The sequence below is a fragment of the Acartia tonsa genome, chromosome 12 (assembly GCF_053477335.1).
Source record: "Acartia tonsa isolate MP-2025a chromosome 12, ASM5347733v1, whole genome shotgun sequence".
Taxonomy (NCBI): domain Eukaryota; kingdom Metazoa; phylum Arthropoda; class Copepoda; order Calanoida; family Acartiidae; genus Acartia; species Acartia tonsa.
In genome coordinates this window covers 39,477,303-39,497,627 of record NC_137271.1, presented here as the reverse complement: position 1 = coordinate 39,497,627, position 20,325 = coordinate 39,477,303, and the positions used below count along the sequence as shown (strand labels likewise).

The 20,325-nt window shown below is 33.6% G+C and overlaps 1 protein-coding gene across 1 annotated transcript; it reads right to left on the bottom strand.

Moving 5' to 3' along the window:
* Positions 1-7,598: 7,598 nt before the first annotated feature.
* LOC145333847 (uncharacterized) lies at positions 7,599-20,051 on the bottom strand. Its single transcript, XM_080179106.1, has 12 exons — positions 19,800-20,051; positions 15,327-15,519; positions 14,530-14,910; positions 14,022-14,130; positions 13,376-13,481; positions 12,381-12,489; positions 12,197-12,229; positions 11,574-11,731; positions 10,591-10,971; positions 10,128-10,264; positions 9,141-9,240; positions 7,599-8,862 (listed from the first exon to the last, which is right to left on the bottom strand). Exons 2-12 carry the CDS (start codon positions 15,513-15,515, stop codon positions 8,712-8,714), a joined length of 1,854 nt encoding a protein of 617 aa, XP_080035232.1. The 5' UTR covers positions 15,516-15,519; positions 19,800-20,051; the 3' UTR covers positions 7,599-8,711.
* Between the last annotated feature and the right edge of the window lie 274 nt (positions 20,052-20,325).

Below are 20,325 nucleotides of genomic sequence, written 5' to 3'. Positions count from 1 at the left end.
CAGCATAACTTTGAGGCGCTACTTATCTAAAGTATAATTTTGAGGCGCTACTTATCTATAGTATAATTTTGAGGCGCTACTTATCTATAGCATAATTTTGAGACGCTACTTATCTATAGTATACATTTGAGACGCTACTTATCTATAGTATAATTTATTAGGCGCTACTTATCTATAGTATAATTTTGAGGCGCTACTTATCTATAGCATAATTTTGAGGCGCTACTTATCTATAGCATAATTTTTTAGGCGCTACTTATCTATAGTATAATTTTTTAGGCGCTACTTATCTATAGTATAATTTTGAGGCGCTACTTATCTAGTATTCTTATCTCCCTCTCTGAGATCTTAAGAGATGAAAGAAAGAGTTATTAGGTGAAGATCAGAAAGGGAGGGGACAATGGGCTGTATATTAGTCCCCAAAGTTTTAAAATAACGTTTTCGTATTTGTTGGCTAAACAACTTTCGGGACTTTTATTGAATTTTTATTAGTTGGTTTATCAAGTTAAGTGTCCAAATGTTTCAACCACTAATTGTAATCTAGAGAAGGGGTAATTTGGGATAAACTTCAATTTATTGGCCATTGTCCTATTCCTTCAGAAGGTAAAGATGAAAGGGGAGAGGGGTTAGAAAGGGTCACAGCAAAAGAAAGAAAGAGAATGTTAGATTAGCCGCGTTCAAAATGCAAGTTTTAGAATTGTTCTCTTAAAGAACAAAAACAACAAAAAGTATTTCAAAACATGCAAAATTGTTAGAGGTAACGAAGATATTATCAGATAATATATCACTACCTGGTTGGTTATATTTCTATGGGATGCGACCCTAGCATCTAAAGAATCTACATTCGAGGGAATGACAAAAAATAGCTTTAAACCATCTCTAGGCTTGAATCTAAAAATAAAATAGCCTATAACCATCCCGAGACCTATGTGAAGCTACCCTAAAGAGGATATCATAAGCTTTGGTCAATTATTTTTTTATATAATACTAGCTGCTTTGCCCCTAGCCTCTAAGGGCTTTGCCCCAAGAGGTAATTAAAAAAAACATGAAGTACGTAAAAAAAATGATGTGAGTATCAAAATAACTACATCTTTTTTTACCTACCCAGCCGAAAAAATTGCAAATTTTCGCAAATAAATGGCGAATTCGCAAAATTCATAAATTCGTAAAAATAAAAAAGATTGGGGGGGGGGGGATTTGCTTCATTTTTTAGGGGGTTGGGGGTGTCTCAAACCCCAAGAAAATAGCCTAAAACCACTACAGGACCAATAGGTATATTCCCTGAAGAGTAGAATCTGATCGGTTCAGTGGTTACCGAGATCTTAAGGGACGGACGGAGAGACATCATTCTACTTTGTATTATAGAAGATGAAACATTTTAGTCCAATCTAATATAATCTTATAATTATGAAAAAATGAATATTTTGTTCCATGCTATTATGATGTAAATAAAAGAATATGATTAACTCTCGGCAAAGATAACAAGAATATGAATTACACATTTTTTGTTAAGCGAGGCTACTCTACAATGTATCCATATACAGATCACTTTTAAGCCGCATTGTTACATTATAAGTGGTCATTATTAGAATAGTGATCATGATATTAATGCATAATTTGCTGGTTTTAACATATATGTTTAAAATTAATAGTTAATACTTCAATGGAGAAACTGTGCCGACTTTCAATTGGGTCTTTGAATATCGCCTATAGCGTCAGAAATATGAACACAGCCAAGTCACTACAAAATAGTAGACAGCAATTTTCTAGCAGACGAAAAATATCCCCCCCATTGCATTGGAAACAGGTAGTTGTCTATACTTATACATTTATTATCAAAATTTGCAATGTTGCTGCGGTAATTAAGAACATAAACCTACTTGTTATTTCTCTTTCCTTATTTGTTTTGAATTATAACGGATTCATTGAGGCGTAAACATCCCCCCCCCTCCCCTCCTCCCCCATGAATAACTTTACTTCTATTTTCAAAACTAGCGGCTGCATACCTAGCATCAAGAGGGGCTCTAAATTTGAAGGGCAGAGAAATAGCCTAAAGCCATACCCAGGCTTATTCATAAAAATAAAATAGCCAAAAACCATCTCACGACCTAAAAGAAGCCTCAGTTGAGCGGTTTAATAATAGGATTTTTCTGAAAATAGCCTGTGAGTACGGGATACACAATGAGATCCAAATTGCTGTGATTATATGGTCACACACTCTTTAGACAACCAACCCTTTGATTGCACGACCTTTAGCTGAAAGTCCTAACTGCATGGTAATAAGTTATGCCTGTTTTAGTGTCAAGGAATCACCCCTACTTTGACTATTATACATCTGACATACTAGCAGCAAAGTTTTTTGGCTGATTTTAAAATCTGGAATATTTCATTCTATAATAATAAATATACACAAAGCAAAGTCAAAGTAAATTGTATGTCCCTACAAAACGTATTAAAATTGAGAATTAATTGGGGGGGGGGTGTTGTCCCGCCCCCCTAAAAAAATAGTTAAAAACCTTCCCGTTACCTATGAATTGAGAAGCTACCTTGTTAAGGAGAACCCAATCGGTTCAGCTGTTAGCGAGATCCTTCGGTACAAACAAACAGACAGACAGACATCGTTCTACTTTGTATTATAGATAAATATAAACACAGGTTAATTTTTTAACATTTTAAATAGATCATCAGTTCCAATTAGATGTATAAAATAAGAGATTTAAAAAAAGGACAGTAAAGTTGCTGTAATATGTTATTTTTTTGTTAGTTTTGTAAAAACATTGGGGCTATGTGCTAACTGCCTAATTGAAATTACAAAGGAATACTTAAAACACAGACGAATATTAAAAAAAGTAAAATAGAGGTTTTACAGCTTAGTGGCAGGTTCTATCATATTTTGAAAAACTAATAGATATTATGCTTATAATCAAAAATACTGCTAAGCAATGTAATTGTATAATTTACATAAACAAGAAAGTTATATTCAGCTAGGCGTAGTATGCAAATTACGCAGAGACATACGGCCGTTCCTAGATATAGAGTAGCTGCACTAAAAAAGAGCTGGATCTTTAAATCATTTTAGTGGTGAGCCAGATCGGGGTGAGCCGAATTTCAGCCAATCACAGCGCGTCATTTCATAAAATGCTGTGCTCTCATTAGTAGAAAGTTGGCTCACCCCGATCTGGCTCACCACTAAAATATTTAAAGCTAAGGTTAAACTATGTAACATATTTTTGTTTACACAATGCTTGACGATCATTTGTTGATTTTATTCTAAAATATTTGTCTGTCCTGTTCTACAATTTGTTTGTAAGAAACTATTTCTCTAATCCCTCTCCAAATCAGATCCTGAGAGTTTCTGTTTGTGACCTTTATTTCCTTTCCTGTCTAGAATAACTATTTCTTCTCCTTTGTCCCGCAGATAAATATAGTGGACTAGCGGCTGCGTTTCTAGAGGTCTCCAGGGACATTTTAAGTTGCGGGGGAAAGTCAGCCCCTTCTCCACATTAAATTATAGTTTTATTAAGAAAAGGTGAAAAATTATAGGGGGTCTTTTTTTTCTAGGGGCAATTTCTCTTGGGAGGGTGGTGGTACCCTAGCCGAAAATAGATATAAACCTTCCCAGGACCTACATATATTAGTTCCTAAATAGTTATATAAATATTGAAACAATTGTATTCTATGAATAAATTACACAGCTTTCCACGGATATCGAAATAAAAAAAGATGTTTTATAAAATATTTATTGACTACATCATTACACAAACAAATATTTTTAAAATATAATTTTTAGATGTATTTTTAATTATAAATATTTTTGATCACATAAGGTTACACGAAGACCTTGTTATTTTGGCTTTAAACAAGATTAATAGAATTTTTTTTTTGGAAATTGTCTAAGAAATGATAGATGTCTAATTCAGACAACTACCTGTCCCAACTGATGGAGACCCTTTTCGTCTGTTCTTTTATAGGGACTTGGCTGTCTTACATTTCCGATGCTACTGGCTGATTTCAAAGAAGACGGAGCAAAATGGCACCAAAAAAATGACGTCATACGATAAAATAACCAATGAGAGGGAGTTTAAATTTTACCATTACAGTGTATACAGGCCTCTCATTGGCTATTCTATCGTATGACGTCATAATCTGTGGAGGGACTAAAGGCAGAGTGACATATAGCCCTCCCCCCTCTATTCTTTTACTTTAATATCTAAGGGACATAGAATGAATTTGATAATCAGTTTAATGTTTAAGCTTTATACATATAGTATTAAAACAATCCAAGTTTAATTACGACTCTAAAACTGCTTTAAACAGAAAAAGGTATTTTTGGTGGCTTAAAGCAGCTGACAATCACAAAGCAGCTGGCTTAAAGCAGCTACCAATCACTTCACAATATTCAACGTCCTATTGTATAAAGTAGTAAGGTTTTTGTGTGAAGCTTAAGATCTCAATCACTGATGAACCGATTCATTTTTTTTCAGGCAAGCTTCACATAGCTCCTGGTTATGGTTATGGTTTTAGGCTATTTTACAGATTTAATTCTTAGGACCAACTGGATGGTTTTATGTTGATTTTTGTGCCCCTACTTGTTTTAGAAAAACGATGAAAAAATGTGAAAAGCCAAAATGACAAGAAACTGGTAGGTATACTAATTACAATAACATAATATTATATCTTGATTATTTCACTTGAAACATTTCTTTTTTATAGTACTATCGGCTGCGCTCCTAGAGGCACCGGATGAAAGGGGTTAAGTAAATATATATATTGTGGATATTTTTTCTAGGGGTTGATTTCTCTTAGGAGGGAGGAGGAAACACCCCCCCCCCCTGACCTATAAGAAGCTTCACTACAAAGCTCATTTTGTAAAATGAAAAGGTTTAGATTCATCTAGGAATCTAAGGGATAAGACAATGGACTTTAGATTAATGTACATAATAAGAAGATGATAAAAGTCCCTCAACAGATAATGACGTCATACGATAAAATAATCAATGAAAGGCTAGCATAAATTTTACCATTGGTCAATTACAGTGTACACTGGCCTTTCATTGGCTATTCTATCGTATGACGTCGTAATCTGTTGAGGGACTTTAATCATCTTCAAATCCTACAACATTTTAAATACAATGTTCTTTTTAAAACCCTTAATTTTTTTTTTTTTTGAGAAATAATCAATATATAAGAAAAAACAACAATAGGTTGAAGGTTAAAGTCAGTTTTCAAATGATATTACTCTTTCTAAAGAAAATTTGTAATTTTTAAATATTTGAAAATTGTAAAAATAATAGATATCTGACTAAATTTGGGTATACATAAATTGGTAGTCACGGGATTCCTCCCCACGGAATTCCTCCCACTGGATTCCTCCCAACGGGATCCCTCCCACAGTATTCCTCCCACACGGGACTCCTCCCACACGGGATTCCTCCCAACCGGGATACCTCCCACGGTATTCCTCCCACACGGGATCCCTCCCACGGGATTCCTCCCAAACGGGATACCTCCCACGGTATTCCTCCCACACGGGATCCCTCCCACTGGATTCCTCCCAAACGGGATACCTCCCACGGTATTCCTCCCACACGGGATCCCTCCCACGGAATTCCTCCCACACGGGATACCTCCCATGGTATTCCTCCCACACGGGATACCTCCCACGGTATTCCTCCCACACGGGATCCCTCCCACGGAATTCCTCCCACATGGGATACCTCCCACGGGATTCCTCCCAAACGGGATACCTCCCACGGTATTCCTCCCACATGGGATCCCTCCCACGGGATTCCTCCCAAACAGGATACCTCCCACGGGATTCCTCCCACACGGGATCCCTCCCACGGTATTCCTCCCACATTGGACTCCTCCTAAAAATGTTTCAATTTTTTCCCATATACAATTTTTCAGGGTGGGGTGACCTTCCACACCCCCGTAAAAAAAAAAATTTTCAAATTTTTTTTTTTTTCATTTTTAAATTTTTTGGGGTGGGGTGACCTTCCACAACCCCCTAAAATTTGTTTTCTTTCATTTTCAAATTTTTGGGGTTGGGGTAACCTCCCACACCTCCATAAAATTTATTTTTTTCAAATTTTTTTTTTTTTCATTTTAAGATTTTCGGGGGTGGGATGACCTCTCACACCCCCCTAAAAAAAAATTTTTTTCAAATTTTTTTTTTTCCATTTTCAATTTTGTTGAGGGTGGGGTGACCTCCCACACCCCAAAAAAAAAAATTTTATTCAAATTTTTTTTTCATTTTAAAATTTTTCGGGGTGGGGTGACCTTCCACAACCCCCTAAAAATTTTTTTTTCTTTCATTTTCAAATTTTTGGGGTTCGGGTGACCTCCAACACTTCATAAAAATTTTTTTTCAAATTTTTTTTTTTTCATTTTCGGGGGTGGGATGACCTTCCACACCCCCCTAAAAATTTTTTTTCTTCAAATTTTATTCTTTTTCCATTTTCAATTTTTCGGTGGTAAGGTAACCTTCCACACCTCCCTAAAATTTTTTTTTTCAAATTTTTTTCTTTTCTGGATTTAAATTTTTTGGGTTGGGGTGACCTCCAAAACCCCCCTAAATTTTTTTTTCTTCTAGTAATAAAAAAATTTTAAATGGCAAAAAATATAAATTTGAAAAATTTTTCAGGGGAATGTGGGAGGTTACTCCATCCCCCTGTAAAGTTTAAAATTTGAAAATGAAGGAAAACAAAATTTTGAAAACAAATTTTTTTGGGGGTGTTGGAGGTCACTCACCCTCAACAAAATTGAAAATAGAAAAAAAAATTTGAAAAAATTTTTTTTTAGGGGGGTGTGGAAGGTCACCCCACCCTCAAAAATTTTTAAATAAAAAAAATAAATTTGAATAAAAATTTTTTTTGGGGTGTGGGAAGTCACCACACTCTCAACAAAATTGAAAATGAAAAGAAAAAAAAAATTTGAAAAAAATTTTTTTTAGGGGGCTGTGGAAGGTGACCCCCTCTCAAAAATTTTAAAATGAAAAAAAAAAAAATTATATAAATTTTTTTTTTTACAGGGGTGTGGAAGGTCACCCCACCCTGAAAAATTGAAAATGGGAAAAAATTGAAACATTTTTAGGAGGAGTCCCTTGTGGGAGGAATACCGTTGGAGGGATCCCGTGTGGGAGGAATACAATGGGAGGTATCCCGTGTGGGAGGAATACCGTGGGAGGTATCCCGTGTGGGAGGAATTCTGTGGGAGGGATCTCGTGTGGGAGGAATACCGTGGGAGGGATCCCGTGTGGGAGGAATACCGTGGGAGGTATCCCGTTTGGGAGGAAACCCGTGGGAGGGATCCCGTTTGGGAGGAATCCCGTGGGAGGGATCCCGTGTGGGAGGAATACCGTGGGAGGTATCCCGTTTGGGAGGAATTCCGTGGGAGGGATCCCGTGTGGGAGGAATCCCGTGGGAGGTATCCCGTTTGGGAGGAATTCCGTGGGAGGGATCCCGTGTGGGAGGAATTCCGTGGGAGGGATCCCGTGTGGGAGGAATCCCGTGTGGGAGGTATCCCGTTTGGGAGGAATCCCGTGGGAGGAATTCAGTGGGAGGGATCCCGTGTGGGAGGAATCCCGATGGAACCACATAAATTAATTTTATGGTTTAACTTAATAAAAGGTAATTTTAGAGAAAAATGTTAATTTAGATAAAATACAAATTTGTTGAAATAAATTTTATTTTTAAATTCTCCTTTGATTAAGTTTCTTAAAACATATTTACATCACAACATTACAGGAAATTCTACTTCTTGGAATAAAAAAATATTTTTTTTTTTCAAAAATATTTTACTCATAAAAATTGTCTTTTTTGATAGATTATAACCTTTAGTTTAAAATCCAATGTGCCTATTATAATTTTTTTTGACTATTGAAACTTTTACATCAATATTGAATAAGGGATCATCTAATCAAAGAATAAGAAAAGGAAAAAAGTTCATTAAAATAAATCAATTGTTTATACCAATGGTATTGATAATCATAAAGCTGTAAATTGCAAGGCTCGACAGCCGCTCGCCAATTGCCGGTGAGCCTCAGGGAAATCAAACTTTTGCAATCTTTAAAATAAGCTGGAAGTCTAAACCTGGCCCAAATATGGCAATCCCTTTTTTCAAAAATAATTTTGAAACATCAGTTATAAATTTGTGGCTTCGGCGCGGCTGCCGAGCCCTGGTAAATTGTGCTATAACGCGAGCAAAATTGCCTAATTTTCCTTCTCTTAATCTATGAAGATTACAGAGTTACAATCAAATTTATAATCTAATTTAAAGTTTGTAAGTCATGATTTAGTTTAAAGGAACCCTGCAGGAAATACACCGCTCTAGCTGCTGAATGACTGCCACGGCCCACAAGTGGACCCAATACCCCAAATTTAAAGATTTTCAACTTGATAAAAAGTAATTTTAAGATGGTAATAATTTTTTTTGTTAATATAGCTGGAGGATTCAAATTAGGGGTATTAGGACTAGTTGTAGCAGGCTTTCGGCAGATAGAGCGGTGTATTTCCTGCAGGCTTTCTTTAAGTTTTATTCACTAAATCATGGACAATGATAAATCACTAATTTAACACAAAATTTCAGTCTTAATTGTTTTTGTTTTCACTTTAAACTATCCTCATAACTGTTTTATGTGCATGAGATCTTAAAGCACAATAGTTTTTTTTTTAAATTCATTAGGCTGTAAATAAGATGTTTTTATTGAATCATCTTTCATCATTCACCTGGTTTATCTGATGCCAATCTGCAGGAGGGCTCTGACTGGTGGACTGTTGAGTTTTCATCAAAGCCTTGAATTCTGCAATTTTTAGCTTTTTGCCATTGACTATGCAGGTTCTCTTGGGACGGGGTCTATACCTAAAATGGGTTAAATTGATCAAGAATTTACTACATGTCTCAATCAAAGTAACAGGTGTATCAGCCTGTACAAAAGGATCCTGCTTACTGCTGGAACCAAAAGGTTCTTCTTTACAGTGCAGCTCCAATAGGTTCTGGGAAGGTTCATTACTATTTTTTTTTAAATTCCCCATCACCCACCCAAAAACCTATATCTAGAATTAAAAGTTAAGGTTATTCCCCCCCCCCCATCCTTCAATTGCCTCTAGAGGCCTTTAGTTCTAGGAAAGTTTTCTTACCTGTAATGAGGATATTTCTCCATGTGAAGTTTACTCAGTTCTGCCTGCTGTTCATAGAAAACATTCTTCTCATTTGTTGGCATATCTTTCCATCTGGAGCCTGAATTCAATTCAAATTTCAAGTTGGTAATAAGCATTTTAACCCAGGTATCTAAAGGGATAGGACGATGGCGATTAATTAATGTACATCTCCAATAATGAAACACAAAATTACCACTTCTGTAGGCTACAATAAGTGGTTAGGACACTAAGTTTAATGAACCAACCAATCAAAACTCAATAAAAGGACCCCAAATATGATAAAGTAATGAATAAGAAAACATTGTTATAAAACTTTGGGAACTAGTGTAAAAAAAACAGTTGCCACCCTCTCTGATTTTAACCATTTCATTATTAACAAGGATGACAACATCCATAAAAGCTAAGCACTGAAACGGTAGGACAAACGAACATTAACACTTGTATAGTGTCAAAACTGAATTATAAGTAAATTTGTTGAAAAAACTGCTAGATGCAGGATAATGTTATAGAGATGCTTCACTTGTCATATTGTACTTTGTTGTCCTAGGAATCAGTATTCAAAAAATCAAATTAATCGGATAATTTTATCTGAAACAAATTTGTTGTTAAAAAAGTTGAAAATCAAAATGTTTAAAATGGACGCACGGACATTCTAGTAACGATTATAGAGTTGCTACGCTTTCTAAATGGTACCAAAGTTTGTAATCGATAGGATAATTCTAACATACCTAAATTAACGAAAACAGCTATCCGTTACAGACGTACGGACGGACGGACCGACCCTAACTATAGAAAAGCTTCGCTTTTAAAAGATTCAGTACATTGGATAACACAATAAGTTGATTATTCTCCACCCGACCCTTATGTAGATAAAAATCAATTGGAACGTTTGAACACTAAATTTGTATTAGTATAATTTACAGTCCAATGTCCCCTCCCTCCCTGTGAAAAAAAAAGAATCCTTACCAAGAACTTTGGAAATGTGTGAATTGTGCATTTCAGGATAGGCCTTTAGAATTTTCTTTCTCTCTTCTTTGGCCCAAATCATAAAAGCATTCATTGGACGCTTGATATGGTTTGTTCTTGGCGCACTACTTCTACCTCTAGAATGTATACAATTAGAGTTAGAATAATCAAATATTTAAATTCATTTTTCAGTAAGGCTTTGAAACCGATAAATATCCACTGGATTAGAACCGATTATCAGCCATACTGAAAATCATGCATTGTATCGTATCATAGACTAATTTCCATGAATAGTAAAATCAAAATCACAAAATTGATAACAGTTTATTTGGCCTAGGAATTCGGTCCCTCAGGGCCAACTTAACTGAAATCATCTTAAAATTTTTCATATAGCTATCCGCAGAAAGTTATCCATAATGTGATGTGATAAATAATTATTTCAATTTTCAAGATAATTATTTACCTTGGTTTAATTGAATCATCATCACTGGTTGTCATAAGATCAGATGTTGAAGCAGAAGTGTTACCTCCACCAATAGCATTTCCATTGTTGATGGCAGAGGTAGAATATGGTTTACGCCATATTGTACTTAGGTTGTAAATTTGACTTCCGATATCAGCATTGATATTATCATATTTCATTGGATTATTATTTGCTGTAGAATTAAGAGTAATTGGATTGTTGTCGAGATTTGTAGAATCATAATCAAGGATGTTCTGGGCAAGCAATGAAGACTGTTGTTGGTTTCTGAAAGCTTCCTGGCCAATGGAAATCTGTTGGCTTTGCTGTTGTTGAAGCTGTTGATGATAGGCAGCCAGCTGAGCAATTGTTGGTTCAGTGGTTCTACAACATCTTTATCATTATTATCTTTATTATATAACTAGTAAATCTGATATAGCACAACCTGTTGCAAGTTTAAGATTGTCCAAAATTAGCTAGCTTACCTTGTTGCTGAGTTACTAATTAAAATTCCTCTTCTATCAAAATAATGTTGTTGCCTATTATGAATAAAATTACAATTTTATTTTATTATACTGTAGAAGCTTCCTACCTAACCTCTAGGGGATTTTCCACAAGATGGGTGGAGAATGAACCACATGATACCCCTTTTCTAAAAAAAAAAAACCTCTGGGGCTTTTTTTGGATTGGGAGAGTTTCATCCCCCAAGAAAGTTGCTTGAAACCACAGCTAAATCAGTAAATATTATATACTGAGAAGCACAATGTTGCTGGTCCAGCAGTTCAAAAAAAACTCTGCCCTACACAAACAGAGAGACATTGTACTAGTTTGTATCATAGATTATTTCATTTGATGCAGTTTAAACATTATAATGATTAAAGTTGCTACAAATTAAAAGAGGTTAAAGACAGGAAACATCATAGCAATTACATGTAAAATAAAGCAAATATTAAGATTGAATTGACAATGATATGACACACTTATACCTGAACCCTGATTCAGAATTATCATTAGAAGCAGAAGCACTTCCATCCTCGGAACTTCCACTACTCTTGGAACCTTCTCCAGCTGCCTTCAGCTGGGAACGTTTCTCTTCAAGCCTAAGTATTCGACCAGCTGCCATCAGATCTCCCAATTCCCTGCACTGATCAGAGGCATACACATAAATTTGATTGTCAGAAACAAAGATTTGGAGACAATTATGCCAATGACTTGTAGGGCCCTGGCCCGTTTTAGCTACCCAATAAATATATAGTATACATGTATAACCAGACAACTACCTGGATCCCCCTGTTGGAGATCTTTGTCATTCGCAACTTGCTAGCAAATTGCTTACTGCTCTTTTGTAGCTACTTGGCTGTGTTAATATTCCCGACGCTATTGGTTAATTTTCAAAGACCCAATTGACCCTAATAGGGTCCTCAGGAAGGGGATATACAGTTATTAAACCCCTTCCCCCTCCATTGTTTTACTCTAAATAATGTTAAAATTGTTCATGTTCAGAAATATCTAAAGAAAATTCACAATAATAGGCGCATTTAGCATAAATTATTCTGGCTTTCAAATGGAATCTGTTTAACAGTTGTGTGTATGCCTCAGCCAAATTTACTTGAGTCGGTAGAAACTGCTGATTCACATTCATCTGAAAGTTATAGAAAAATAAACCGAAAGAGTGTTTCTAACAGATCTTATTGAATGAATAATTTACCAATACATTTTTTAAAATTAATTTCATTTTTAGAATCAAAGTTTCAAAAGCTATACCAAATTTTATGAATTCTGTTATACAGTACCTCAAGAACCTGTTTATTGAAAATATAGCTGTACAGACCATACACCAGTGTACGTAGTTGTATGACTTCATTTGTGCAGTTGCTGTTAGAACTGATTCCAGACCCTGATCTAGATAGGAAGGAAAATTAGCAAAATTAATGTTGTTTTTGGATGCTTAAAAGCTATTTTCTCGTAATCATTTAAATCCGGTGGATAGGAACCGGTTCTCATCTATACAAAAAAAACTATGTCTAGCATCGTATAATATCCAGCTTTCTAGAATATAAAAATGTACAATCATAAGATTAAAACCAGTTTTTTAGTCGTTGCCTTAGGCACCACGGGGCTAAAAAAACTAGTTTTATTCTCATAATTGTACTTTCTATATCCGCGGAAAACCGTTTATAATACGATGCGAGAAATAACTATTCTCGTAATCATTCAAATCTGGTGGATAGGAACTGGTTCTCATCTATACAAAAAAAACTAGCGTCGTATTATATCCAGCTTTCTACGAATATAAAAATGTACAATCATAAGATTAAAACCAGATTTATATAATTGTACATTCTGTATCTGCGGAAACCTGTTTATAATACGATGTGAGAAATAACTATTCCAAGGTGGTAAGAAGGTGTAGAACATTAAAATCATTTAATATTATGTACTTTTAAATACTTTTATCTTAATTTATTTGATATTATCCAAGATTATCTTTGTCTATTTTCTATTGTAAAAACAGATAAGACTAGATAAAATAAAATAAAAATTGAAAAAAGTGAATAAAAATAAATAAAAATTATTTTTTACATTTAGGAGTGGATAATAGTTATTTATTGGATCATATTATAGACAGCTTTCCGCGGATATTAAAACAAAAATTAATCAAAACCAGTTTTGTTAGCCTGTAGGCGACAAAGGCACAGGCTGAGAACCAGTTCTGTTCCATCGGATATTGGGTTTTGAAGTCATGTTGGAAAATAAAATATATAATAAAATAAAAACAGAAACTTACCCCTCACTGCTTCCCCCATCCTGCATGTCCATCTTATCCCTCTTATCCCTGCTGCTTCCACTACTTCCCTCTCTTCCACTGTCAGTTTCAGGTTGAAAATCAGATCCTAAAGTAATAGGGTGTCTATCTGTCTCTAAGAGGTTTTGAACCGTTATGGCATACCTTTTCTAATTGGTGTTGAGAAGGTATTACTATTTTGGAGTAGGGTACCTCTACCCTCCAAATTGAAATATGCCTTGGATAAAATTACCCCCCCCCCCCCCCCCTACATCTCAAAAATTTAATATTTTAAAATCAAAAATGTAAAGATAAGAGTCGACTGACTGAATGACCCCCACCCACCATAAAAAAATCTTTTTTTACTTTTTACCCTCCCCCCCCCCCCCCCTCCGATTTACTCAAGTACCTCTAGGGGAATAGCTGCCAATTAATATAATAGAAAAAAACAACGTGAACACGTTAAATTTCTTTCAAAGATTGAAAATAAAATAATATGCATGATATTGACATCAATATAAATTCTTAGAAAGATATTTGTTATTTTAAGGATTCTTCTTGCGGGCAAAGGAAACCAGCTTCTAGGGATTCCTTTTCATGATAAACTGTGATAAATTCAGCAAAATTATATTAATATTTTGTTAACTACCTGAAAATGTGACATCAAACTGATTTTGTTTGTTTTCCATGCAGGCATCACCAACATCCGGCCTAGTGTTGTGACTCTCATTCAGATCTAGCTGGTTCTTTTTCAATTTCTAGACATTATAATGGTCAAAGTATGATTTAGAGATATTTGGTATGATTAGATATATTTCTAATATTTATTCAATTCAGATGTGCATAATTCTTATACAAAAGTAGCAGGTTGCCTGAGTGTCTGTCTGTGTTTACTATTGTAATTTGCTAACTGTTGAACCAATATGGTTCTTCTTTACACTGAAGCTCCCATAGGTCCTGAGAAGATTTATAACTACTTTTAGGGAGGTTACATCCACAGTACAAGAAAAATTTCCCCTATATCAAATCACCCACCCCCCTCCCTAAAAAAATTTATTTTTCTTTTTAAAACTAAAATCTAAAGTTGGGGAAAGGATTGATATCCCTCCTCCCTAGAGACCTCAATGACGTAGCCGCTAGAGATGACTTAAAAGTACCTGAATATCTAGTACTGACATGGTGTTTTCATTGTAATCTTGTGGTAACAACGGAACTTGATGAGCTGAATGCACAGAATGAGTATTTCTAGACTCGGTATCTGTGTCAGTATCATCACGCATTGATAACAACTCTCCATCACTGAAAGAGTGAAACGGGCTTTCCAGTCGGCGTTGAACTTGTTGTTGAAATGATGTAAAGCTGCTGCTACTATTAAACCTGACTCTGTTGTTTCTGTACACATGTTGTTGGGGGTTCATAGCTGACAATATTCCCTGGTGGGGGAATATGAGGGGGGGCTGTGAGGTATTCTGATTACTGAGGTTATCATGGTAAATTCCAGGTATAGATGGTGTTGACGAAGATGATAAATTCAACGCCTTAAAAAAGATTTTATATTGAAACTATTATCATGTTTATAAAAATGAAAGCTTTTCTACATATAGGAATGAATATAAATATAATTCAATAATGCATGTTAGAATTTTCCGATAAGTTTCAAACTTGATATGGTGATTCCTGTAGCAGTAAGGTACAATTTTAAAAGCTTAATAACTCTTAAATTATTTTAATTAATGATTTGGTAATATTGATTAATTAAAAGACTAAAACCAGTATTATGACCACAGCTGGGCCGAACAAAACTGGTATCAATTTCATTATTTTTATTTTAACATTAATGGAAAATTGTCTTCCATTTTGATGATAATCATGTTTTTTCAGTACGGCTGAGAACTGGTTCTAATCCACTAGATGTTAATTGGATCGATACCATGCTGGAAAAAAAATTTCTTACCTGATCTTGATTGAATGTTTGACTGAGAGGCTGAAGTCCAGTTCTGCCAATGAAGCAATGTGGGGTACTTAAACCACTGTTTTGGGCACTAAAACCATGATTTCTGAGATGATTGTAGTAGGCTTCAGTTAGAGGATTAGTTGTGCAACTTTCTATCTTGGATGGCAAGGATTTACGTTTAGAGGACATAATTCTAAATAATAGATGATATATTAAAGATTGAAAGATTTTAAATAGCTAGTCGGTGTTTTTAAAATGTGAACTAAAAAAATAGGCAAATCTGAATTTTCAGAATAGCTGCTTTTTTATTCATTTAGGATGATTTTACTGTAAATATGATATGTAGATGCATCTTTTGTTTACAAGTTTCCACCATTATTTTTTTAATAATCAGCACCAATGAAGCACAAGATCTCAAAAACAGCATTTGAGGGAAACACTAGTGAACCAAAAAGATATGCAAATCCAAAACAAATCAACAAAAAAGTGATGCATCAGTTATTATGAAATATAGTATAAGGTAGAAATTAATGATTTTTCTAAATAAGAAATATTAGAAAAAAAAGAAATTTGACCCCTTTCACTTTAGAGTACAGCTGCTGACCTCCAGACTTATGGATGAAGCTAAATACATGTTAAAGATAAAAATTACCCTCAAAAGTATATAAAAATGTTTTTTGATGTGTTAAAAAAATCCATTTTAAAATCTTGATTTTAAGGATGATGGCCTTTAAGATGCTTCTATGGGTAGTGATGGTAAGCCAAATATTATCAAAGTGCATGACCATGATGACAACTTATACAGTGTGTTTTTTTTATGAGAACTTTTTTGAAAGCAATTTTACCCCACTTATATTTATCAGAATTTAATGATTAATGGCTTATTTTCTTCGTTTTTTAAGGCAATTAATAGAACAACAAAAAAATATTTTAGTTTTTATTTAAAAAGTACAGTAAAATCTAAATTTCAAACTTAGGTGTCAACATATAAAAATGGTTTTAGCGCATTTTTCTTTAAAAAATGGATATTCTGTAGTCGACTTTGGGGGGCCAGTACTCCCACCCTGGTTGAGATATGACCTTCAAACTTTAATATGTTCTAGTACATGTCCCTAATAGTATCTGTATACATTTTTAGCTCTATATCTCAACTTTGAAGTGTTTAGCAGCCATTCTTGCAAAAGGTTGATTATTTGAGCATAAGAAAAATGCGCTAAAACTATTTTTAGATGTTGACACCTAAGTTTTGAAATTTAGATTTTACTGTACTTTTTAAATAAAAACTGAAATATTTTTTTGTTGTTCTATTAATTGCCTTAAAAAACGAAGAAAATAAGCCATTAATCACTAAATTCTGATAACTATAAGTGGGGTAAAATTGCTTTCATAAAAGTTCTCATAAAAAAAACACACTGTATATTGAACTATGGTCCAATTTTTGTATTCATAGCAGCCTCCAGCCAAGCAGTATTAAAAAAGAAAAAAATTGCAATTTTAATTACTCCAATTCATGAGGTAATTACTGTAGTTTTTAGATTATATTTCTTGTCGGGAGGCTTCATTGAAGATTGCTATGAATACAAAAATTGGACCATAGTTCAATATATAAGTTGTCATCATGGGCATGCACTTTGATAACATTTGGCTCACCATTTCCACCAGTAGGAGCACCTTTAAGGCCATCATCCTAAAAATTAAGATTTTAAAAAAGATTTTTTTAACACATCAAAAAACATTTTTTCATCCATAAGACTGGAGGTCAGCAGCTGTCCCCTACAGTGCAGTGATAAGATCAAATTTCTTTTTTCTAATAATTCTTATTAAGAAAAATCAATTTTTAAAAGAGGAGAAAATTGCAAAAAATCGCTTTTTTATTGATTTGTTTTGGATTTGCATATCTTTTTGGTTCACCAGTATTTCCTTCAAATGCTGTTTTTGAGATCTTGTGCTTCATTGGTGCTGATTATTAAAAAAATAATGGTGGAAACAAAAGATGCATCTACATATCATATTTACAGTAAAATCATCCAAAATGAATAATGAAGCTGCTATTTGAAATTTAGATTTGCATATTTTTTGGTTCGCAGTTTAGTAAGTATTAGATGTAAAATGATCCATAGAATTTAGATATGCAATCTTTTTTTTTGTAGACCTTTTATTTTTGAAGTGATTAAAATTTTTTAAAACTAAGTTGGTTTTAAAGTACTAAAACGCAACAAAAAGTGGGGGGGGGGGTCGACAATCCCCCCACCCCCTCTGTTAATTGTTCATAAAAAATTAAAAAATAAACATAGTTTAAGCGTTTACCAAGTTCCTTCCGTACAGAAAGACAGATAGACACACAGACAGACATCCTGCTACTTTTATCTAAGGATACTTGCAAAAGAAACCAGAGGTGGATTCTTTAAAAAATTTGCCCCACTAATCGCTTAGTGGGGCAAAATTGTTTTCGTGAAAAATCCACCAAAATCACATTAAAAATCTACAAAAATTAAACAAAATCATTAAGGATTATGAACATAAGATTTTATTTCATTTTTGTAGATTTTTTATGTGATTTTGGAGGATTTTTCACAAAAACAATTTTGCCCAATTAAGCGATTAGTGAGGCAAATTTTTTAAAGAATCCACCTCAGTAAAAGAAGTTTATAAAAGTTTTAAATTTAGACCCATTGATACTTGTGATTAGTTTACACTTGAACCTGATTATATTTGTGGAACTAACAACTCAAAAACACTGTTTTATTGGCTTGTGGCCCTGTTTTCTTTTTTATTTCAGATCTGTTATATAATGGCTTGTGGCCCTTTATCTTTAATAATTAACAAATATGTTATATATATCAAAATTTTTGTTCAATTGCATTGAATTAAATACAAATCAAAATGAAAAACAATGTATTGTAACTCATAATGATGATTTATTCAATTAAAATCTAAATCTTCATTCAAAATAAAAATTTTTAAAATATAGGTATTTAAGTCTTATCTTGTAAATTACCAATGTATGTAAGATCTTTAATTACATTCGTAGCGGATATAAACAGGGCTCGGAAGCCGCGCGCCAGCCGCGAATAATCCTCAAAGAAGGTGTCTTAACTTTTATTTTTGTAGCTAGTCGGTGTTTTAGTAAGTAGTAGATATAAAATTTTCCATAGAATTTAGATATGCAATCGGTTTTTTTAGACCTCTTATTTTTTAAAGTAATTTAAGTTTTTTTTTAATTAAGTCTGTTTTAAGGTACTAAAACGCAACAAAAAAAAGAAGAAAATTGCCATTATGAACAAAAATAGTAAGATCTTTAATTTCACACCTTACTTTTTAAATTCTGTTGAGTAATTATTTAAAAAAATCAATTTTTTTAACCCACGAGAATAAAAACTTTGAACTTAAATATATAATTATACAGCATAAGAAATAGGTGTTATATAAACTTTTAGAATGATAAAAATAATACAAATCGATTCTAAGCAAAATTGAAATAAAAAGTTTACAAAATAGTAAATAAACTACAATAATAGTTATTTCTCGTATCGTATTATAAACGGCTTTCCGCGGATATAGATTGTACAATTATAAGATTAAAACTAGTTTTTTTAGCCCCGAGGTGCTGGAGGCATTGGCTAAAAAAACTGGTTTTAATCTTATGATTGTACATTTCTATATTCGTAGAAAACTGGATATAATACGATGCTAGAGATAGTTTTTTCGTATGGATGAGAACCGGTTCGTATCCACCGGATTCGAATAAATACGAGAAAAGAAATTATTATATCATATTATACAGGCAACCATCTTAAATCCATGTTTGAGAGTAAAAATGGGAAGGGGGTAAAGAGGGAGTGAAAAAAGTGTTGCCTGTACAATATAATATGTTAGGCCATTTTTATTTTTTTAATTTATTTACTTTTTTTTCAATTTTGCTTACAATTGATTCATAATATTTTTCTAATTCTAAAAGTATATATGAACCCATATTTTTTATGCCTGTGTTAGAATATATTTATGTTTAAAGTTTTGATTAAACCGAGGTTTTAAAAAATTGTTTTTTCAATAATTACCTAAAGTAAAACTAAAGATCTTTCTATTTTTGTTCATAATGGCAATTTTCTTCTTTTTTTGTTGCGTTTTAGTACCTTAAAACCGACTTAATTTTTTTAAAAACTTAAATTACTTTAAAAATAATAGGTCTACAAAAAAACGATGGCATATCTAAATTCTATGGAAAATTTTAAATCTACTATTTACGAAAGACACTGACTAGCTATAAAATAAAAGTTAAGACACCTTCTTTAAACCTGTTTTGATGCTTTTTAAAAAAAATCAAAAAGAGGGATTGACATATTTGGAACGTGGTTTTAGACTGCTTGAAATAGTACAAAGTTGATTTAGAGAAGGCAGGCGTGCGGCTGCCAAGCCCTAAATAAGCCCTATTATGATGATTAAAAAACATGTCTAATTATGTGTGTGACTTACCTCTAAAATAGGTTTAATCAAGAATATAGAATCAGGTTACACTCCCTCTAAATCTCATGGCCATCAGCCGAAAGGTTTGAAATACTATTTTGATAAAATCTATTTTGAACCTTTAAAAACCAGAACACTAAAGACACTGTTCAGTTACTGTTGAAGTTCTTTGTGATATTTTTTATTGTCTTTTCTTATTCAAATAATTTGCTACACAAAGTATTTTATAGCTATTAAGAAAATATTGATTTAGTTGGTTGTCCTTTCCAGCAGAGATCTACAAGTAGACTAAAAATCTCCAAGTTTTGATGTGACACTTTGAAGCCTTATGATTTCAGTGTTTAAAAAAAAGATAAGAGAGCCATTTAAACCTCTGTCTCTTTCTTTCAATTAGGTGTTGCTTGAACTCAGCAAGAATTATATCATTTAATACAGACTGGCCAATACGCCCCTAGAGGCCTCTAAGGACACTTGAGGTGGGAAGGGAAGAGGAAGTCAAACCAGCCCCTTTCAAATTTTAGTTTTGAAAAGAAAT

What these genes read in the sequence shown, in the direction of transcription:
- LOC145333847 (XM_080179106.1), bottom strand. Translation starts at nt 15,515, where the DNA reads ATGTCCTCTAAACGTAAATCCTTGCCATCCAAGATAGAAAGTTGCACA. An exon ending in GTTTGATGTCACATTTTCAG is followed by an intron (nt 13,482 to 14,021) that starts GTAGTTAACAAA and finishes CTATTACTTTAG; the next exon opens with GATCTGATTTTCAACCTGAA. An exon ending in GATGGGGGAAGCAGTGAGGG is followed by an intron (nt 12,490 to 13,375) that starts GTAAGTTTCTGT and finishes CTTCCTATCTAG; the next exon opens with ATCAGGGTCTGGAATCAGTT.